Consider the following 23,388-nt stretch of genomic DNA (forward strand, 5'->3'; position numbering starts at 1 on the left):
CAATCAGATGAGAAACAACCTACTTTCATCTGAGAATAGTAGTACGCAAGCGGTCTTCTCTCCAATTGCGATGCTGACAACACCATTCCAAATTGACAAAACGGTGATGTCTAGGCATGCACAAAACAAAACATTGGGCATATAATCCTCCTTCATGCAAATGCTTGGCTACAATTGTTTGGGAGATTCGCTTGCCAGTAACTGATTTGCTACCTCAGTAGCTATGCCTGCACTGGTTCCTTTTTGTCGATTCCACTATGTACCTATCTTCTGCTGGCGTCGTACTGTGAGCATGACCTCCCCGGTGCCATTTTCTATGCATTCCATTTGTTTGAAATAATTTATGTCTTGAAACAACATTGTGATTGACTTCGAACTCCCTAGTGACATCTGTTACTTTTTGCCCTTCTTCAATCTTGCAATATGGTCACATATAAAATCATCTAAGTGATGTTGGAAAGGCATACTGAAAATTGCAAGTTTGTCAATTGATTCTTTCCCTTTAAATTTTGCTTTAGAATAACAACGATCAATATGCGTCAAATCCTTTATATCTGTCATCAGCACTATCATGTGGCAAACAACTTCATAATCCAAAATTTGCATATGCACAACACATATTGCTGTAGCCTGCTCTCATGCTAATTTCCACATTTTGTTGTTTTCCATTATGTGGTTGCTATTGCTACTACTGCCATCTATCCTTAGCAATTGTCCACCAGTATATAACTCCAAGAATGGAAAAAAATAATATGGTGCAACTGTAAGATGAATCTGCTACCAGCTTTGAATGTCAAGCCTCTAGCAATAAAAACTCAATCAAGTGCGATGCAGATCACCGTTTAAGTAATTTTATAAAGAACCATGGTATATTACTTAGAAACTTCATCCTTCTTCTTTAATAATTACTTTATACTAAATCTGAAAGGCTGTTTCATTATCAAATTATTCTGTATAACTCAGTTTTGTAGCAGGGAGACTCAAGATTAACCTCTCAGCTATCACTTCACTGCATAACAGTTATATTATGAAATTGTGCACAAAAGGATGATCTAAAATTTTTATTTCCTTAAAAGAAGAAAAATATAGTCATGCTTCGTATTATATTGATAGTTATTCACCAATTTCTGTTGTAATCTACTTTGTGAGTATGATAAAATTTGCTGTTTTTTTAAATTAAGATGAATATTTTATCCTTACAGAAAGAAACAGGCTGTTTTCTCCACTTAATCTCCTTATTTCTGCTCCATATTGAGATAACGTACTTTCTTCACATTTTAACATCTCTTAAAATTTTCTCTATCTCAGTTTTCTAATTTTATGTAAAATTGCAATTTTTTTTTTTTTACTTTTTTTGGTACTTTTTATAATGGTCTCATAATTATATAACAATTTCGTAAGCAGAGTCATTTTTCAAGCTGCGCTTTGTTTTGCTGGAATACAACTCAATATTATTAGTAGGTACATTTTGTTTACAGTGCTCTACTCAGTGCATTTTTTCATTTCCTATATTCGTGGGAAAAACTAAAATTTTTTAATATTTGAAAATTTCTGTCATATGTGTTAAGTTTGATGGCATAACACTAATAATGGCTTTAATCAAAAGTTTGATCGAGGATTTATTTTCATTTGAATAGTTTCCAACAAAAAAATATTTTCATGAATTTTTAAATATACACTCACTTCCAAAAGTTAAACACAGAGAGGAAAATGCTAATTTCCAGAAGCCAATCAGAATTGAAGAGGATGTAATTTGCTGGAGAGGTAGATGGATGTATGCAAGTATGTTAGGTAACAGCCAATCACGCTTTCATGTCAAGAAATATGCAACAAAGGCAGTCGTATAAGAAGCCAGCCTAATGAAGGGTTACAGAAGTTGGCATGGCTCCACTTTTTACTTAGTTTTCTTCGCTAATTTTGTATATTTTGTAAATACTCATATTTAACCAAGATTATATTATGGAACTTCTATCGCAATAACTATGTTTTTTTTTTTTTTTTTTTTTTTTTTTACTTTCATCATTTCAACTTTTATGCATATTAGCATCTGATTTGTATTTTACACCACCCCACGATGTAACACTCTTTAGTGGCTAAGTGTCACTTTTTCCCTTATTTTCACATCTTGTCTCTGTGACACCTTTGTTCTGTTTTTTGTACTTCCAGGAACCCATATTGGATGACAACTGGCAAAAAGCCTGCAATCCATGCTGGCTAAGTCCAGTATAACAGTGGAAAATGGGTTACAGAAGTCAATTGTGAGTGCTGATAGAAGGCGTTTAAAACTTTCGTACAATTTGTTTTCAAAGCATACGTGTTTCTATGACTTCCAGAAGACGAATGGAAGATTCTGAGTGCTGGCATGCTGTAGGGTGCATTATAGCAGGACAGTTGATCACAGATGTTACTCTTTTCTTTGGCGTTCATCATTCTGTAATTTCACGTTTATGGAAACAATTCCAACCCATACAGACAGTTGTCCGAAGACCCGTAGTCGGTCGCCCAAGGGTTATAACCCCTGTGGAAGATCGATATATTGCTATTGTAGCTGAGCGGAATTGCAAAGCGACCTCCACTTGTGTGGCATCTATGGTTACATCGTCCATTGGTAAGGCGATATTTGCAGCTACTGTATGCTGAAGATTACATATGAGTGGACTGTATGCCCGGGTACCTTGAGTTTGTGTTTCTATATACGTCCAATCAAGAGGAGTACGATTACAGTGGTGCCGGGAACATGTCGGAATGTGTCTGACTGGGAAAATGTCATGTTTACTGATGAGTCAAGATTTACTTTGGAGCCAGATGACAAGTGTATAAGGATATTGCGTGAATGACGAACACACAATCAGTCCCAAAACATCGCCGAACATCAAGCATTCCAAGGCAGAAGCATTATGGTGTGGGCAGGGATTTCATTAGGATACCGCACCGACCTGCACATCTTTAAACAGGGTTCTTTGACAGCTGTCCGGTATCAAGATGAAGTCCTAGAACCTATTGTGAGATTGTACGCTGTAGCAGTTGGCCCTACTTTTGTTTTAATAGATGATAACGCATGTCCCCATAGAGCTGACATCATTGATGACTACCTGGAGAGTTAAGGGATTGCACATATGGTGTGGACAGCATATTCGACTGACCTTAATCCCATTGAAAATCTTTGGGATGCTCTTGGCGTTTCTGTATCTTCACGTTTCCCACCTCCAGCCACTCTTATTGAGCTGGAAACTGCTCTACAAGAAGAATGGCGATTGCTTAATTCTGCGGTGGTTGACCACCTAATTGAAAGTATTGGTCACAAGTTGTAAACTTTGTATACAGATGAGGGGGTCACATACCCTATTAATGTAATGTTTTTCATTTTATGCTGTTTATTTTAACTTTATACATAATTCTGTTTAAGTCTGCAGTATGTCATTATCTGATAACTTACAAAAATTAAATGTTATTTTCATTTCTGTATATAATTATTGATTTTGTTTTATGTATAAATATATATGCTACTTTCCTGCCGAATTTTGTGTCAATCAAAGCAGTATTTGTTGATTTTTTTGCATTTTGCATCTTTGTGCTTAACTTTTGGAAGTGAGTGTATATGTGTGTCTGACATTTTTATAGTATTTATTAGATATTATTAAATTTCCTGCTGAAGTATTTGTCAAACTATGCTTCTCTAATGGCATTTCTCCTGTCTCCAAGTTATAGCCCTGGTTACAACAAACTTGCGGGCAAAAGTTATAAATTAAAAGTTCACTTCTGCTTGGTTTCAGTAAAAGCTTAAATGTACAATTACAAAAAAGATTTTGTCTCAATTTCTCTCATACAAAACACTTGGTTGTGTTCTTCAAATAGTCATGATAAAAATCCCTTATCATTGAAAAGCAAATAGCACGAGAGATGCTGTGCCCTCCCACAGAAACAGGCAGCATGGTGAGCTATCTTTCACTAGGATAGAAGCTATTAACTAGCGAATCAAGGAGGAGCTAATAAAATGTTTAAATTTATCATAACTATAAGTAAAATTTTAAAATAATTGCTATTTTTTAAACTTTCATTTTTACTATTTGTTTTCAAATAAAAAATTGTATACTACTTTTAGCCTTGCTAGTAATTATGGCTAAATAAATATACTGGTGAGCACAATTGTAAGCCCTTTAGGCTCAAGTATTAAAACAGGTATTTTTCAATCGGAGTGATTGTTCCTATTATTATTCTAATTCGAATTTTTCATATAAAGCTCCGTGACAAACTGACGCATGGAAGGGGGGGAAAAACCACTACAGTCAAAAGTCGTTAATTCGGACCTCAAAGCTACAAACTTTCTGAGCATGCGCCGCGTTGACGCATGCGCGCAAGATCTTTACAGCTGCGAATATGCATGTGCGCATGCGCAAAATATGTTTACAAATGCACGTTTAATGTATAACGGATGGTATAAGCTAAGCTAAAATTATCTAATTCAGTTAATGTTGCAGATTGCGTTGTTCCTTAATCTTCGAATTGGATCCAGCTTATTATTTTTTGCAGACTGTTAGAGCAATTTTATAAAAGTAAACTTGAACTTTCGATTATGTCAAATAGAATTTCTGATATATATTTACTAATATGTAAAGGATCTACAAAGCGAAAGTATGTTTCGAAGTCCATTAAACAAAAAGTGGAATTGCTGCAAAAAATGGATAAAGGATAATGGATTTGTTTATCTAACCATTCCAAAATCTGTTTATCAATTTCACGCTGCTCTGTGTGTGTGGGTGGGGGGGAATGTCACGGCGTGCAATGAACTGGAAGTTGATCTGTCAGCACTATCCTTATCTTCAGGGCGGATGTTTTTATTTTCTTTGGCTTATAATTCCTTACTAAATGTACTATTTCATCTCGATGTACTCCGTCTTTGATATGATTTAAATCAAATTCCTCGTCATTATAATTTGCTTCCGATAGCGAAGAAAGTGACACAGAGGTTACTTTCTTCGAAAATGAAAGAATTTTTATTGACAAATTAGTCGGTATTCTCCACACGGCAATTATAGTACTTGAACAGCGGAACTTTGTAACTAAACAAGAAATTATGTCTGTGTATAGAATTAAAGAGAAAGTATTATCACATAAAAAACGAAGCAACTTAAACAACTTACATTGAAAGAAATGTTTAATAAAGTAAACAAATAAATATTAAGCTTTTTTTTTTTTTTTTTTTTTTTTTTTTTTGTAAATTTTGATACCCTTTAGATCATAATTGTTCTTTATTTCATAAATTACAGTTTCATATTTTTAATTTTATAATTTCTGCATGCCATCTTACCAGATTTAAACTGATGATCGAAAATCCGGAATCACCGAAGTCCCGGCGAGTCCGGATTAACGACTTTTGACTGTACTATTCTTTTTAATTTTTTATTATTTGTTTTATGAAAATGATGAATAATAATTATTTTATTATTTAATTATTTAAAAAGAAAATTATTAAAATGTTATTTTATTATTTAAAAAGAAAATTTGATAACAAATTTGAGATTTAATTGAAAGAAAAAAATAATAATGTACAAACTTTCCTACTCCCCAGGCACATAATAAAATTCACATGGCATACAAGCCCACCAGCGACCAAGCAGTAAGTCGCTGAATGCTGGTAGTTCGGTCCGAGGTTCGAATCCCGCGAACTTGCTGGCTGCATGAGCGTTTTCGTGGTTTTCCCCATGCGTAACGTGTATACGAGCCAGTTTCCCTTAGAAACTTCTCCACGAAGGCATCCCTCCCCTTAGGCAGATAGCCCTAGTGTGCTTTGCCATACTTAATTAAACCAAACCAAACCACATGGCATACAAAACTGTACTGATGTTGCATACGAAAACTGTAACTAATATTGTCTGAAGCAATATTCTTCAAATAGGGCTTGAAGTTTAATTATGAAGAAAAAGCAACATTCAGAGTAAAGTCTGTAAGCGTCTCTCTCTGACATTTAATAATTTAAGGTAAAATAATAATGTACAAACTTTCCTACTCCCCAGGCACATAATAAAATTCACATGGCATACAAGCCCACCAGCGACCAAGCAGTAAGTCGCTGAATGCTGGTAGTTCGGTCCGAGGTTCGAATCCCGCGAACTTGCTGGCTGCATGAGCGTTTTCGTGGTTTTCCCCATGCGTAACGTGTATACGAGCCAGTTTCCCTTAGAAACTTCTCCACGAAGGCATCCCTCCCCTTAGGCAGATAGCCCTAGTGTGCTTTGCCATACTTAATTAAACCAAACCAAACCACATGGCATACAAAACTGTACTGATGTTGCATACAAAAACTGTAACTAATATTGTCTGAAGCAATATTCTTCAAATAGGGCTTGAAGTTTAATTATGAAGAAAAAGCAACATTCAGAGTAAAGTCTGTAAGCGTCTCTCTCTGACATTTAATAATTTAAGGTATCCGACTATGTTTGACACTCAAATTTCAGAAACTAGTACAAAAAAATCTGTTATAGGTGTTAAATAAAATGAAAGGAACATTATCAAAATTCAATTTTTGAATTTTCCTTAAATTTTGTGTTAAAAATGTATTAAATTCCAAAATTACTAGATATGTTTCCACAAAAATATTTACCAGCATCTTACTTTTATTTTTGTCACTTATATTTATAAAGGTATAAGGAATTAAATTAGCTAAAGTCTAAGTGATAAAGTAAAATGTCAAATATGCCTGTTTTAGTACATGCACTATCTATTTTTTGAGAAATTTTTCTTTTCATTTACAAAATTATCTGAAATTTTTTTGTATATTGATATAATATTTGAAGTTAAAATTTTTGTTCATAACTGAAAGTTGAAGAAATCAAATTTTCAAAAGATTGGCATAACCAAGGTTACCTCGAAAATCTGAAAAACAGCAATAAGTTGGAATTGAAAAATTGACCCAAAAAGTCAAGGAATTTAAATATTTTAGTCAGAATCTAGAAAAATCAGGGAATTTCATATGACGATCCCCCAAAAAGTGATTTTGCGCCAACGTGGGAAGCGATCACTCTCTTGGCGAATTATGTATCATGTGAGCAACATTCAGGTAGCTGCCATTAGAGCCAATTTTTGCAGCTCTAATCAGATTGTCTTTTAGAAATGCAAAGCAAGTTTCCAGTAACCTCGAGAGTGTAGAGACTCACATGTGCGGTGTATGTTGAACAAAAGAAAATACCTTCCCATTCTTGTATAAAACAAAATCGGTTTGATCCTAGTATATGGTGCACACAAGATTTGATGACATTATCATGAGCAGTGAATTGGATATTTATGATGAGCAGTTAACGGGTCATTTTTGTGTAGGCGACAATTTTCAAAATCGTGCCAAGGGCCATACCATATACTAATATTTTACCTCAAAATGTTTTAAATTTTTTTTATCAATAAATGCCTTATTTGCCATTTTGAAGTAAAATAAAATATAATAATCACTCATCTAAGCTAACTATTTAATGTAAGTATATTCACCTAAATATTGTTGATTATTGTAATTCATTTTTTGGTCTTTAAGCAATTAACTTTATTTTTAAGTTACTTGTATCATTTAATATCACTTCTTCCGTCTAAATTTATTATTAGTTAATAATACTTTCCAACTCCAGGCAGTTTTCTCTGGCATACTCCTGAAACTAATTTTAGCAGTATGACCATCATGAAATTTATTCACATATGTTTGCTTATGTATGCTTTAAAATGAATATAAAGTACCTGAATTTATTTTAAAATATCATCAAGTAGATTTCTTTCTTTCATTTAGCTGCAAAATGTCTGCAAAAAAAAGACATTCTTTAATCCAGATTGGGTAGATTCTAATCTCAATCTTCAGTGGAGAAGACAAAACTCCTATTATAGTTACAACAGTAATACTTTGGGGGACTACACAGAGTAATTCTAAATTGTTTTTACAAATTAAGAGGGGTAATAGTTCTCATCCATATAAGCAATAATTACCATAAAACACAGGATCGCATTCCACTATGAGAGGGAGAAAAGAGGACTATTAGAATTCCAACCTGAACTTACAACAGTGTTAGGAGAGTGAATGAACAAGACCAAAAGTTGCATAATCAGTTTAGTGAAAACTCACAGACAGTGTACAAAACGGATAAAACCGAAAACTTGGCTTTCAAGTGTTAATTCGACCTCAGACTTTGATGGCAAACACTCACATTCACATCTTTGGTTGGCAAGGTCTCAACCTCACAGACGATTGCAAAAAGTTAATATTCTAAATAATGAGAGAGAAATTATCTATTAGTGGGGAAAACTGCTACCTTGATATCAAGTATCAAGAAGGTAGCAGTTTTTTCCCCCCTTCTCCATCTTCTATCCTGTCTTCGTGGACTTACTGTGCTATGCGCATTTTACTTCTATGGGATACGAAGTTCTGACAGCCAAAACACAGCATGAACTTTTCATGCTATTCTTGGCATACAGTGAAAGTTGGAGTTTGCTGATAATATGATTGATTGATAACTTGATTAGGTAATTAACTTGTTGCAGTTGTTTGCGAGGTTGAGTCTTTGCCAACCAAAGATGTGCATTTGAGTGTTTGCCATCAAAGTCTGAGCTCGAATTAACACTTGAACTCCAAGGTATCAGTTTTGTGAAAAGTCTGTGAGTTTTTAATTACTGATTTTGCAACTTTTGGTCTCGTCCATTCACTCTCTCAACAGTAAGTTCAGGCTGGAATTCTAATATTCCTCTTTTCTGCCTCTCACAGTAGAATGTGACCCTATGTTCTATGGTATTTATTGCTCATCTGGATGAATACTATCAACCCTCTTAATTTATAAAAACACTTTAGAATCACCCTGTATATACTGATATATATATGTCATATGTAATTAGAAAATTTTTGTGTTTTCATATGGTACCATAATTAATTTACCTCTCAGCACAACCAGCGTGCCAACACTTTCCAATCACAAAGCCCTTATTTTTCAATGTGATAACACTATACCTCATGCTGCTTTGTTATACTGAAATATAACCCCTGCTGACATTGATTGAGACGTTTTGCCACATATAGGCACGTTCGCCAAACCTTGCTTCTTCAGACTGTCATTTTTTTAAAAAATTTTTTTATTATTATTGCAGAGTGCCTTGGTTCTTTACTATATCTAAAATGTGAAAGCGTCATTACTAGTTTTTATGCATCTCAAAATTATTTAGAAGAATGCATCAGAAAGGTTTTAAACATCTTATATTTTGCATTTATTCTTGCAATTTTTTTTAAAAAAAAGAGTTAATAATAGATATACAATCAAAAGAGGACACATAGATATACAATCAAATGAGGGCGCATGAATATATAGTTGTGTTAATTTATTCAGTCAAAGGAGAATGTGTGTATAGCATCCTCAACTTCTGTGCAAAATATGGAATTCTTAAGAAAAAAATCAATTTTAAAAATGTATGAGTTGTATCATCATTTTGAAGCTAATTGAAGAAGTTTGGTGGAAAAAAATTTCCAAAATTCCATTTCTTTCATAGAATTTTGGTGTGACAGCATATGTCTCGTTTTCCACCATATACATTCTATGTTTATATATATGCCAGAGTTGGCCAAACTTCATGTCAGTAAGAGCCCAGCACGTTTAAATTCGCGAACCGCATCTAGATTTTCTAAAAGTGACAAGTTCATATTTACATCATTATACAAATTGTGGAGAAGGTTTTAAGTAGAAAGAAATCCCTGATAACTGTGTAAAAAGAGTCTAAACTAATTAATTACTTCTTCTTGGACACTGAATAGTTTTAGTTTACCATATTTCATACATATATTTTATATGCATGAGCCGCACAAATTGCCTGCGAGAGCCGTATCAGATTCATGAGCCGCACTTTGGCCACCCCTGATATATGCAGAGCACTCAGCCCAACCATGGTGTGTGTGTTTGCCAAATTTTTATGCCTTCGTCCTTTTTATTATAAGAAGAGTACTTATTTCCATTCCTGTTTCATATGTGTTTGACCTAGGGGTTGAGTATTTTGGCTGTATGGACTTATCAGTTTTATTAGTAAGTATAATTTCAGTAGAGTATAATTTCAAGCCAATATACCTTAGAAAATCTTATACAAAGGCATCATAGTGTAATAGCTCTTTCATGCTTTGTTATTAACAGTTAATCCTAATCATAATCTTGATTTGTATTTCAAATAAAACCATTGCTGAATATTAATGCTGCTTGGCTGAAATAAAACATTTTCATTATCTATAAGTTTTGTAACTCTGTAACATGTAACTAATTCTGGAATTATTTCTATATTTTCAGAGAATTTCAGTATTTGAACCCTATCCTATGCGAGATGCTGTTCAGCATTTTTGTGAAAAGCACCTTGATAAAATTAAAGCATATATGGTTAAAGTATTTGTCAAAATTCCTTTGCCTGTTAGGTGTACTATTGAAGGTAAAAATTTTCATACCTTTTTTTCCATGTGAAAAGACCTTACATTTGTATATATGTATCTATTTTTGGTTGATTAGCATACAAATATGTTAAAGATTAAACATTTTAATCTATGTATTCTCTCTCTTTTTCTTCTGTAGAACGAAAAGCTAGGAAGCATGCTAAAATATATTTTGCTTGTCAAGGAAAAGGGGAGCATTGTTTATATAACAGAACATTTTTCATAATGAAAACTCGTAATCCACGTGTATGGATTCATTTAATGTTCTTGGCTTTGCAGGTTTGCTTTCTTGAGTACTAATTTTAATGCATATTTGCTTGCATTTATGAGAATTATAAAATTTCAAATTGTGTTGTTATTATAGGCCAGGGCTTCAATGGCTCTCAGTACTAGAGAAGCATCTGTAAGTAGCCTGAAAAATTGTTGGGATACATTGAAAGCTGATAATAAAAGTTTTCTTACTTTGGTGACTTCTGCATTTCCTTCTGCAAAGGTAGTATAACGAAATCTGCCCATATTCTGTCAGTTTTAAATTCTCATATGCATGCTTATAATTTTAAAGAAAATTAATTTTAACAGTGTAAAGAAACCTTATTTTCCACTAAGAGATGAAGAGCCTTTTCTAATAACCTACGATTTGATTTGCTGTCATAAGAAAAGAGGGAAATGTCATTTTTGTACTCAGCAAGTTAACAGCATTATTAATGCATTTTGTATAAAATATACTTATAAATTTTCCCTTTAAACTTATTATATTTAGGAAAATATATACATCTACTGGGTGATTCAGAATTCATCATCAGTATTTGGTGGAGAGGTAGGGAATAGGAAAAGAAAGAGATTTCACATAGGAAAGTATGGGCACAGGCGAATGCATGGTGGTATAGAGGGCGCTGTGTGTACACAACTTCCATACATAGCACAGCTGTTTGACGTGTGCAGCCAGTCATCATTCGACTAAGTGACTTTGCAGAAGTAACATGAACCGGTATACATGGAATGAACTTGCAGATATGCATGTAAATGCCAGGCATATTCCAGAAGGTCCGGTTGTCCATGCAACACTGTTGTGAGCCATGCATTCTAGCGCATAGTCAGCAGTTCAAGCACCTCTTGTAAGTCTGTAAAACCGATGCAAAGAAATGTTTCATGTAAGATAATAATTTTTTTTTCCTTACTGCCTCCTACTTATGTGTTCTTTCCAGCATTGAATTGGGGTCATTTTGCCCTACTACATGACATATGCGCCCATGCATTCCTATGTGAAATCTTCTTTTCCTATTCCCTATGTCCCCACCAAATAGTAGTGATGAATTCTGAATCACCCTGTATAATTTTAAAAAAAATTATTTTTATAATTTTTATTGCCATTATCATTCTTAAAAGATGAAAACAGATGTCCTATAGGCAAAGTTAGGGGGAATGTGAGATAAAGATTAATAGTAACTAATTCAAACAACCAAAATCAGTGTTAAAATTTCAAATTTTCACAGGACTAGTTTCGATGGTTTTACTGAACCAACATCCTCAGCTGCAAAAGCACAAATGAACGAGATAGGATATAATGATTAGATAAGATAAGAAAGCCTGGACAGTAGATAAGCTACTGGTGCCATCTGTTGATGAAACCAGAACTAAAACATAATTTCTTTAAAGGCTGAAGGCAAACATGGATAGGAACTAGGGTCGTTAACTAGAGCAGAAAGATTTTTTTGAATGTCAAATGCCTCTAGAAAATCCAGTTCATCAATGGAATATGTTTTTGAATAATTTTGGCAGCAGAAAAATTGAAAGTGTGATTTTCGGACCAACAATGTTGGGCAACAGAAGACTTCTGCGTTTCCTTTTTTCTAGCATATGCCTAATGTTCCTTGACGCTAAATTTTAAGGCTCTCTTAGTTTGGCCAATGTAAATCAAACCACACTGGCAAGCAATCCTCTAAATACCCCAGAAATTCATATCTGGGATGGAATCCTTGAATATGGAACTCGGAATTGTATTGATGGGAGAATAAGCAATCCAAAAGTTCAATTTCTGCAAAATATGTGCAACTTTATAGCTAATTGATGGAAAGAAGGGAATGACAACAGAATTTGTATAATCTCCTAAAACGAGAGTGTGCCTTTAGGTGTGTTGAGATGAGAATTTTTTTAATTGCTTGATTAATAATGTTTGGTGAAAAGCCCCTTTCAATAGCTATTGCTTTTAAATAATTTAGTTCTTCATCAAGGGATAGTTTGGAGGAGCAAACTTGAAGAGCACAGAAAACATAGGAATAAAATGAAGCTAACTTTTGCTTAGTCGGATGACATTTAAAGTGTGATGGAAGGCAAACCGATGAAGGCTTATGGTAAACCATAATACTGAAGTTGGATGTGTTACATGTGACTGATGTTACGTGTACTGAAGTTGGATGTGTTACGTGTGACTGGAATGTCGAGAAACGGAAGAGAATTGCAAGTCTCAGGTTCAAAAGTGAACTGAATAGCACGATTAATAGAATTCATTGTTGAAAGAATTTTATGTAAATCATCTTTATTACCTTCAAAGTATCATCTACATATCAGAACCATATCTGGAAGTTTAAAGTTTCAAATGATTTTGATTCATAATAATGCATGTAGATATCAGCCAGGAGGGGACTGAGGGGGCTTCCCATGGCTAATCCTTGAGTTTGCTTGTAATATTTATTTTGGAAAACAAAGTGCGTTTGTTTCAAACAGAGTTGAGTGAGAGAAATTAGCTCATCGATTTCAATGCAAGAGGAATGAAATTCGCGAAGTCTTGTTTCTATACTTCTTAATGCAAAAAAATTGAAAGTGTGATTTTCGAACCAACAATGTAACATTTTTGCAACAATGTAACATTTTGGACCAACACTGTAACATTGGTGAATAATGATTTTACATCAAAAGAAACCACGATTAAATTTCTAGGAGAAATATTTTTAAGTTTTTTACAAACTCTGTTGAATTTTTTATGGTGTAAATGTTATTGTCTAATAGAGTTGAAAATCTAGAAACTAAATATTTAGCTGATGGATACGAGGCAGTACCTAAATTTGATACAATAGGGTGGAAAGGAATACCACTTTTATCAATTTTGGGAAGAGCGTATAATCTGGCACAATTCCCAATAGATGGGATAAGCAAATGTTTTAAGTTGCTTAAAAAGATTTGTGAAGATTTGATCGCAGTTTTTATTTTTGAAAGGTCCGAAGGTGAAGGATCTTTAGGGATTGGATTATATGATCATTCATTTAAGAGTTTAGTGACACCATCCATGTAAGTGTTCTTATTCATGACGACTATCTGGCCACCTTTGTCGGCCTTTGAAATTATAATATGAATGAATTTCGCGCATTGTAGCTTTTTCTCTCATGGTTAGATTTGGTTTCAAAGGTTTATTATTGAATTTCATATTATGAGCAATAAGATGCCTAGTCATTTCTTTCTATAAATCTGAAACTTTACTGGACTTGAAAGCTTTTTCTGTAGGAGCCAAAATCTTTGGAATCGAGAGTTTAGAGGTTTGTGAGTAGTTAAAATTGTATTTTATAATTCTCTATTGTTCTGATAAACTAACATTAGAAATATTAACTATTGGCTTAATGTTAACAATGAGAAGATTTTTTGAACTACTTGAACTGGAAGACTAAAAGAAGTTTTTTGAGTTTAACTGCGAGGGTGTTTTTATGACAGCTAACTGCTTTCTCTGTTCTAGACCAAAACTTTCGTTCAAGGGCAGTGAATTTTGGTTAAGAATTAGCGAGTTCCAGATGAAGCTTATAGAGCTCATTTTCAATTTTGGACAACTGTTGACGTGTATCCCTTATGATGGACCGAAGTAAGGCTAGCTTGCAGTTTTAACAGAATTCTTGAAACGTGACTGCAAGGTTTTTGATTAGATTTGATTTGAATGACGTAACATATCCAACTTCAGTGCTGTGGTTTACCATAAGTCTTCATCGGTTTGCCTTCCATCACACTTTATATCCTGTCATCTGACTAAAAAAAAGTTAGCTTCATTTTATTCCTATGTTTTCCTTGATCTTCAAGTTTGCTCCTCCAAACTATCTTTTGATGAAGAACTAAATTATTTAAAAGCAATAGCTATTTACAGAAGCTTTTCACCCAACATTATTAATCAAGTAGTTAAAAAATTCTCATCTCAACACACCAAAAGGCACACTTTTGTTTTAGGAGATTATAAAAATTCTGTTGTCATTCCCTTCTTTTCATCAATTAGCTATAAAGTTTTATGTATTTAGCAGAAATTTAAATTTTGGGTCGTGTATTCTCCCATCAATACAATTCCGAGTTCCATACTCAAGGACCCCATTCCGGATATGAATTCCTGTGGTATTTACAGGATTCCTTGCCAGTGTAGTTTGATTTACATTGGCAAAACTAAGAGTGCTTTAAAATTTCCCGGCAAGGAACATGAGGCATATGTTAGAAAAAAGGAAACGCGGAAGTCTTCTGTTGCCCAACATTGTTGGTCCAAAAATCACACTTTTAATTTTTTCTGCTGCCAGAATTAATCAAAAAAACTCTTCCATTGCTGAACTCGATTTTCTAGAGGCATTTCACGTTCAAAAAAATCTTTCTGTTCTAGTTAACGACCCTGATTCCAATCCGTCTTAGCCTTCAGCCTTTAAAGAAATTATGTTTCTGTTCTGGTTTCATCAACAGACAGCTCCAGTAGCTTATCTCCTGTCCAGGCTTTCTTATCTTATCTAATCATTATATTATGTATCGTTCATTTGCGCTTTTGCAGCTGAGGATTATGGTCCGGTAAAACCATCGAAACTAGTTCTTTGAAAATATAATGCTGGTTTTTGTTGTTTGGCTTCTGAATTAGTATTTGTTCGGCATGTTATTGTGTCTTAATTAATAGTAACTAGTTTAAATTCATAAAATTTAATAAAAAATTCTTTATTTTATTCCATAAATAACCAAAGTAACCCCCCTAAGCTATATAAATAATGTCTTCTGTAAGATCTGTATGTAACTTGAGGTTTATGTAAGTTGAATTTTTAAAGTGCATAAGCAGAACTTCATAAGAAACTACATTTATTATGTGCATTTCTCTGTGTGTATTTTCATGTACTCTGTACAGTAGAATCCCTTTCCACTGGCATCAAAAGGTCCATGCCGATCGCATATAAGAGATATTTCTGATGAGATTTCTAGCCCTTTCCACTGGCATCAAAAGGTCCATGCCAATCGCACATAAGAGATATTTCTGATGAGATTTCTAGATAATTGAATGTATACTTCAAGAACTTACTTGCACATGTGATGCCATCTCTGGAAATTTGTGTGTGTGAAATCTGTCGGTAATGTTTTGATCTGTTGGCCACAATGAAATAAATGATATCCATAATTGTCCATATTATTTAAACAGCTGACATGATTTTACATTTCAACCAAAAAAAAAAAATTAAAAATTACCATATTTCTTATCTCATGAATGTTATGAATTTGACATATACCTTCGAATGTCTGCCTGCTTCTGATGTCACTATAGTTTTAAAAATTCACCGTGTGTACAATGAAGTTTCATAACATTATAGACTTAGATTAACATTTCTTAGTGAATACAGTCAAAAGTCTTTAATCCAGACTTGTTGGGACTTCGGCAATTCTGGATTATCGGTTTTTCAGGATTATAGATCACCAGTTTAAATCTGGTAAGATGGCATGCAGAAATTATTAAAATTAAAAATATGAAACCGTAATTTATGAAATAAAGAGCAATTATGATCTAAAAGGTATAAAAATTTACAAAAAAAAGCTTAATATTTATTTGCTTTATTAAACATTTCTTTCAACGTGCGTACACATAAAGCGTACATTACGCATAGTCGAAATTAGAAAATTGCAACCAGAAAACTATTTGATGTGTATTCGTGATATTTATAATGACGAGGAATTTGATTTAAATCATATCAAAGACGAAGTACATAGAGATGAAATACTACATTTAGTAAGAAATTATAAGCCAAATAAAATAAAAACATCTGCCCTGAAGATAAGGATAGTGTTGACAGATCAACTTCCAGCTCATTGAGCGCCACGACGCCCCCCGGTGGAACAGCGGGAAATTGATAAACGGATTTCAGAATGGTTAGAGAAACAAAAGATATGCCTTTATCCATTTTTTGCAGCAATTCCACTTTTTGTTTGATGGACATCGAAACATGCTTTTGCTTTGTAGATCCTTTGGCAGCTTCAGAATCGGAAATTCTTTTTGACATAATCGAAAGTTCAAGCTTACTTTTATAAAATTGCTCTAACAGTCTGCAAAAAATAATAAGCCAGATCCAATTCGAAGATTAAGGAACAACGCAATCTGCAACATTAATTGAAATAGACATTTAGATCATTTTAGTTTAGCTTATACCGTCTGTTATACATTAAATGCGCATGCGTAAACGCACATGCGCAGGCGTAAAGGTATTATGAGCACGCATAAACGAATTAATGTGTTTACGCATACGCAGAAATTTTGTAGCTTTGAGGTCCGGATTATAGATCATTCCGGATTAAAGACTTGACTGTATCATAAAATTCTAAGCTTTCTTGCTGTGTGTGTTGTTTTCATCTTCGGCCTCTTCCTCTTTGTCATTATCTTTTTCTTTTCCCAGTACTTACCTGATTATTTTTTCATCACCTTGAGAGTGTATGATCAGATCTGAATAGTTCAGATCCTTCATAGCCTATAACTCCTCTTCACGAACACTAATCTCTGAAATTTAACTACATTCAAGATAATCAGACATGGGCTGGGCTTGTTTTGAAACCAAAGAGAATCTGCATTACTCGTATGTACAAGCATGATTGCAGGCCACAATTGACATCAACAGTAAGGTAAAATAATGTTCTTTATCTGCTTCCAGGAAAGAGACAAAGTAAATGTGCCCTGTCTTATGAACTGTATCTGAAAATTGTGGGCATTACTTAAATTTACACATAGACATGTATCAAATGGGATCAATACTTCATCTTAATATTTTGGATAATACCTTGATTGACTAGTCACATAAGGTTTTTTAAATTGAGTGGCAGAAACATAATACAGATATTTTCATCATTTAAGTCTTCAAACTGTAAGCCCATTATAGCCACTTTATCTAGACCTAAATTTAGACTTTCAAAAGTGTCGTCGTTTTTGATATTGCAGTTAATTGGATGCTAGTTGTAGGGGATTTTACTATATGTACTTTCATGCTTTCAACAACGTGAACTTATCTTTCACTGCCATATTCATTAAACGAGTAGGCCAATTTATATCCAGAGTTATTGTTTATATAATGTCCTCATCTTCATTTTTAATTATTTTTAATTATCAATTTATTCAATTTGCAGTTATTTTAGAAGAGTTGTTTTCAGTTTTCTTGTAAAGTAATTAGATTTTTAGATTTATTACCAGTGCCTTGCATTTTGACTTTCAAATACATTTTAAGGGTAACTAAACAATGAACACTGCCATGATAAATAAGTGACTAAAGTAATTGCATGAAAATTATTTGAATGCAAGAAGTATAATTCATGGAAAGAAGGAATTGTTTATGCAATCATTGTTTCTAATTGGTTTCGTTTTGAATATTATAAATTTTGTGCATTTAACATAATTGTAAACTTGCTTAGGTCAGGGGGTTGTAAATATCCATTCGAAGAAATCCTCTTCTGAAATTTTGTCTCCAACAAATACCTTCCAAAAAGATAGCTGCCATCATAGAATGTGAATTTTCGTAGCCCATGAGAAATCATAGTGAATCGTAGAATCCCTAAGAAAATTAAAAAGTGCTAATTAATATAATTTCAATTATATGAAAGTTGTTTCTCCGGTAGAGGGTTTCAGTTTATTTTATCAGAATAACCACATGCTCAAGTCACTTGTTTTCCTTTTAAGAGATATTTAGCTTTAGGTATGTTTTCTCTTCTTTTCTACTTCCCCCCTTTTTTGTATGTGTGTGTGTGTGTAAAGAGAGACCAATTTGTGTCCCAAATTTAAGTTCATGTGAGACTTTACTGAGCATGTGTACCTAGTTTAAATAACAGTATTCATATCTCAGTTTACAAAATTTACAGTGAGGTGGAGATTTGTATTATTTTTATCTTGCCACTTTCTTTTTATTTTTGAAAAACTTCCTTTTTTAAGAAAAAATTATTTTAAAATCTTAAAGAAAAGAGAATATCCTTCTTAAGAATTTAAAAGGTTGAGATCTTAGGACTGAATATGAAGTAAGAAACCTTTGTGACTGACTAACTAACTATTACATCTTTTTTGTGTGCCTTTAAACAGAAGTTTTTATTTTACGTTACATCATCAATGATTTCCATGTTTTTAATAGGATCAAGACACATTAATAACTGAACTTCGCATAGCTAGATTCTTTGATGTTTTTGAATATAATGGACCTCTAAATTTATGGGGCTGCTTTTTATGCAATCATCCGGATAGAGCAAGGGGTTTTCTTCAAGATAAGCAACCTGTTATAGAGGTAACAAAAATTCTAGATTTGTGATTATTATTTTAGATTTGTTGAATATATATTTGTAACTAATATTGTTATGTCAAGGGTCAGTTAAAAGAGAAAAAAGGGAAATGGAAGCTCTTTCGTCGTTGGAGGACAAGATATTTTACTTTGTCAGCTGGGCATTTATCATATAGAGGATCTGTAAGTTTTCTGAGATTTTAGTTGATTTCTTTTCTTGTATATCTATTGCTCCTTTTACTATTAGAATTGCAAAAAATTCAAGAACTTGGAATGATTTTATTTGTAATCAAACTGTCCCAATAGCTAATGGCAAGCTGTGCATCGAGTTGATTGAAGTTGAAACAAATTTCGCTTACTGTGCATGCCCAGAATAGAATTTTCTGCAATTACAACTTTGGTGCAATTTTAAAAGAAGATAAATATGGTATATGGTTAATATTGTGTTATCTGGGTGTAATCAGTTTAGGGTTTTAAAACTTGTTAGGTTGTAATTTGCTTCATAATATATAATTTAACTATGTACGATTGTAAACTATGTAAATTTTAGTTTAAGAAGGATTACAGAACAGGAGACATTACAAGATATATTAGCTGAATGCTTATTGATTATACTTCTGAGGAATAAAAGCAATTGAGTATTTAACATGCATTCCATTCCTATATACTTTAACAAATTAAAAAATAAAACCAGTTTAAAGTACTAAATTAAAGCCAAATAACTGATATTAAATGTAATGTTTATAAACAAAATAAACCAAAATGAAACAGAAGCGCATGCAATAAGCACACACAAATTTCCGTAGTATTTCAATTGTAAATGGTAAAACCAACATTACTAGCAGGCTTGTGTAGGGTTACTTATGCCTTAGTCGCTAGTATTTCCTCCCAATCCAACGGTACACCATTGAGCATGCGCACTAAGCGAAATTCTTTAAAATTGATAAACTTAGTGTGTGTTAAAATTGATCAACTTAGTGTGTGTTTTGCCATTATGCGTCCCAATAGCATTAATGTCACGTTCATTTTTAGAACATTTACAGCTTTTCGTTAACTTTCTCTGTCTCTATATTATATATATTTCTCTGTCTCTATATTGTCTCTATATTATTATAATTTTACCAAATACATATGATCACGAAGCAACAATTGAATTTTTATGTACGTTTCTAGACTATAAATTCTAAAATTAAAAAGTGAAGCATTTGTCTATAATAATGGGATTGTAGCAAATTTGCAAGTCCCAAAATAAATTTTTGAGATGAAATAGTGCTGCAAACAGTTTCAGCATTAATACAATTTTAGCCTTATAATGATAACTATGTATCAGAATGTATTAATGTACAATAACTGTACATCAGAATCACATTAGGAGTGTTCATAGGAAAAGGCATGAAATGACACTATAGGTATACTGAAGTCTTTATTCACAAGTAATCAACAAAGACCTGAGTACAACTATCCCACTGTTTCACGAGCTGCAGAATTCCTGTAGATGTGACAGGCACCAGTCCTCTACTGTGTCCTTCATCTCTGCATTCGAGTTTGAGATGCGCTTGCCTTTGAGATGTCACTTCTGACAAAGTCATCCACCTTGTTGATGAGTTCGGTCATGCTTACCATTTTTACTTGGCCTGGTCTCGGCTCATCATGTCTCGGCTTGGGGATAACAATGTGTGCTTTATTTGAGGGTTGGTAAAAATTAGGGGTAGTTGTGTTTATTCATTTGATGGTTTGAAATGTAGAATAAAAGTGCAAGCATCCTAACAAAGTATTTACAAAGCCAGTACAATGCTGTTATATAAAAAATGTTGCATAAAGTCACAATACACAAAATTGTTATCAAGGCTTGTGAAAAGCAAGTGTGCTGCATGGCCATATTGTACATTGACACAGTGTGTGAAAATACACCATGAAGGAAGAGGTGCCATGCAGGATTGATGTCTTTCTGTGAAAACCCAGGTTTACAACCACACAATTCAGTTACTTCTTTCTTGGGCATTGATTGCTACTGGCCTGCCTTGGATTTAGCTGTTGAGGTACCTGCATTTCATAAAATAAGTTTGGCACTTGCACAAGTATTTTTGCCTCTACTTCCAGAGGGAAGATGAGGATTTCATTTGATGACAATGCACAAATCATATGCTTGCTCCAATGAAATGCATTAAATGTCAATTAGTGAACAGACACATCCTGGTTTACCTCATTCACAGAAATGTGAATGCTATGCCTTATGGCATGCAGATAAGGCTCAGTATGGAATATGACACTCATTGACAGATGACATTTACTGCTTTGTACTATATCTTGAAGACAGACTGATGCTGCGTACTCATACTATTTCCTGCAACACATCAGCATCCAACTCTTGACCAAGCAACTTGTCTTTGGTGATAGATTCCATCATAATGTCATGATTCAAGTGTGTCACAAATCTCTTGCAGTGGTGGAGAAGACAGGTAGTGATTCCATCTGACTATGATCTCTTAGCCAAAATGAAAGAACTTCTAGGGGGAATCCATTGCAACAATAAAGCGGAAGCTATCCATAATTTTAGGGCAGATGCGGCAAGTCATCAGCAGCAATGAAAATGCTGATGGTGTACAATGCTTTCGAGTAATTTGGCAGAAGGTGGTTATAGGCAAATATATTGAAGGAATGTAGTATCGAGCAATAGTCAATAGTATGAAGCAATAGTCTTTTCAGAACTGTCAATATGCTGCTTGTACTTTTTATCCAACCCTTAGATCTGTGGCTGAAGTTATGAAATGCTAGGAGGAGTATTCTTGATATATAGCCTCAGTATGGTTGCATGATGTTTTTTGTTGTTTACAACTTATCAGTGGTGTCTTGGTTAACACTGCTAAGGAGTGGTTGGTTTTAGTTTCCAATGAGCAGTCTGTTTGCATATAGTTTTTCTCTGTGTGTATTATTAATACAAACCATCACTCTTAGGAAACCTATAAGCTGCAATTTTTTGCTTGGCGGAATGTCTTGAATATAATGCTCTATTTTAAGCCACAAAAAAGGCTTAAGGCTTTTTGAACAGAATTTTCTAGCAACTGAAGGCTTGACCTGGAAATTTATTGTGGATCTTTTACTGTGGTGGTGAGGATTCTACAATCACCTTATGAAGAGCATTAAGGAACAACTGAAAGATCTTAGTCAGAGCTCAACTCAGTGTTGAAGAATTCATGACTGTACTGACTAAAGTCAAAAATATTGTATATAGACGACCTTTGACCTGCATTTACAATGACTTAAACAGGGTTCGTAGCGGTCCTTATAAGTGCTTATAAGTCCTTATATTTGAAAATAAAATATAAAGGCCCTTATAGGTGCTTACTTTTTCTTTAAAGCCCTTATTTTTTTGTTTGTTTTTTGTTTTTAGTGCTTTTTTTTTTTTTTTTTTTTTTTTTTTTTTTTTTAATGAACGCTCTATTTTTCCCCGTACCAAAGCCGAAACTAAATAAACAACTTTTCTTCCTAATATGGAATGTCAGATGGTGAGTCATACTCCCGGAAATAGCTTTTCCCCCTTTCTCTGCATTAACATAACCTTTGGTGTGCACGAAGAGTACAGACAGGTGCCCGTCGTTCTATTGGTCCAAGAATTGCGAAAGCAGTAGAAAATTCCGCTACATTCGGCATTCTTTTCTTCCCACCCAAATACTACATATGTTTGAATTTCTATCAAGATCTTAAAAATTTGCATTCTCGTTCTGCTTGGTCAGTTCATATTCGTGTTTATTATGATCGTTATGCTTATATTATGAGCATATGTATGAATGTTTATAATAACATAGTTCCAGTAACTGCTGAAGTATAGTAAACTTCCAAAAATGGTTGTGTTTTAACACAGATTAGCTTTCTAATAATATTCGGAATGGCTTAAATAAAGGGAAAGTAATCGAATAGTCAAAATAATTTAATTTTTTTAGGCAATACATTATACAGTACGAAGGTTGGGAGGTCTCCCCTTTCTCCCCAAAATCTTGAATATTGAAATTGTTACAGTTCGCTGCAAAACAAGCAACGGACCCCCCCCTTTTTTTTTTCTTTGTCACTTTCCAATCTGTATTGAATAGGACTAAAAGTTCTGTGGTCTGCCAACCCAAGTGAAGAATGATTCTATTCCGAAAATTTAATGGCATCTGTTGAAAATAAGAATAAAAAACACCAGTTATTTCCTTCTTTATTCTCCCAATACCGGCAGTTGTTGATTCCGATTCCGTAATATCACGTAGGGAAGAATTACGGTGCAAGTATTGTGCAATAACGTTTGCGATATTTTGCAGAGATAATTAATTTTGATGTTCAGTTCGAGATTTGTTTATAAACACTTAAGAGTTTTGTTGTGCTTGCTAAGCAGAATATTTTTTAGTTCCGTTGGTTTATTTTTATATGATGCACATATTGAAATGTCAAAAGCATTTATATAGCGGAAAAATCTAA

The 23,388-nt window shown here is 33.6% G+C and overlaps 1 protein-coding gene across 6 annotated transcripts in view; it reads left to right on the plus strand.

Annotated features, from left to right (window-relative positions):
• melt (ventricular zone expressed PH domain-containing protein melted) overlaps positions 1 to 23,388 on the plus strand; it is a 210,095-nt gene that overhangs the window by 181,084 nt on the left and 5,623 nt on the right. For all 6 annotated transcript variants that reach the window (XM_085809519.1, XM_085809517.1, XM_085809518.1 and 3 more), the window contains 5 exons: positions 10,290 to 10,425; positions 10,566 to 10,705; positions 10,791 to 10,919; positions 18,790 to 18,939; positions 19,018 to 19,116. In XM_085809519.1, the coding sequence (XP_085665645.1) occupies positions 10,290 to 10,425; positions 10,566 to 10,705; positions 10,791 to 10,919; positions 18,790 to 18,939; positions 19,018 to 19,116 (654 nt within the window). The remainder of the gene's footprint in view (positions 1 to 10,289; positions 10,426 to 10,565; positions 10,706 to 10,790; positions 10,920 to 18,789; positions 18,940 to 19,017; positions 19,117 to 23,388) is intronic.

Source organism: Stegodyphus dumicola, chromosome X2 (genome assembly GCF_044657685.1).
Source record: "Stegodyphus dumicola isolate Sdum_Otavi_A_Nest chromosome X2, ASM4465768v1".
In the NCBI taxonomy this organism is placed as follows: Eukaryota; Metazoa; Arthropoda; class Arachnida; order Araneae; family Eresidae; genus Stegodyphus; species Stegodyphus dumicola.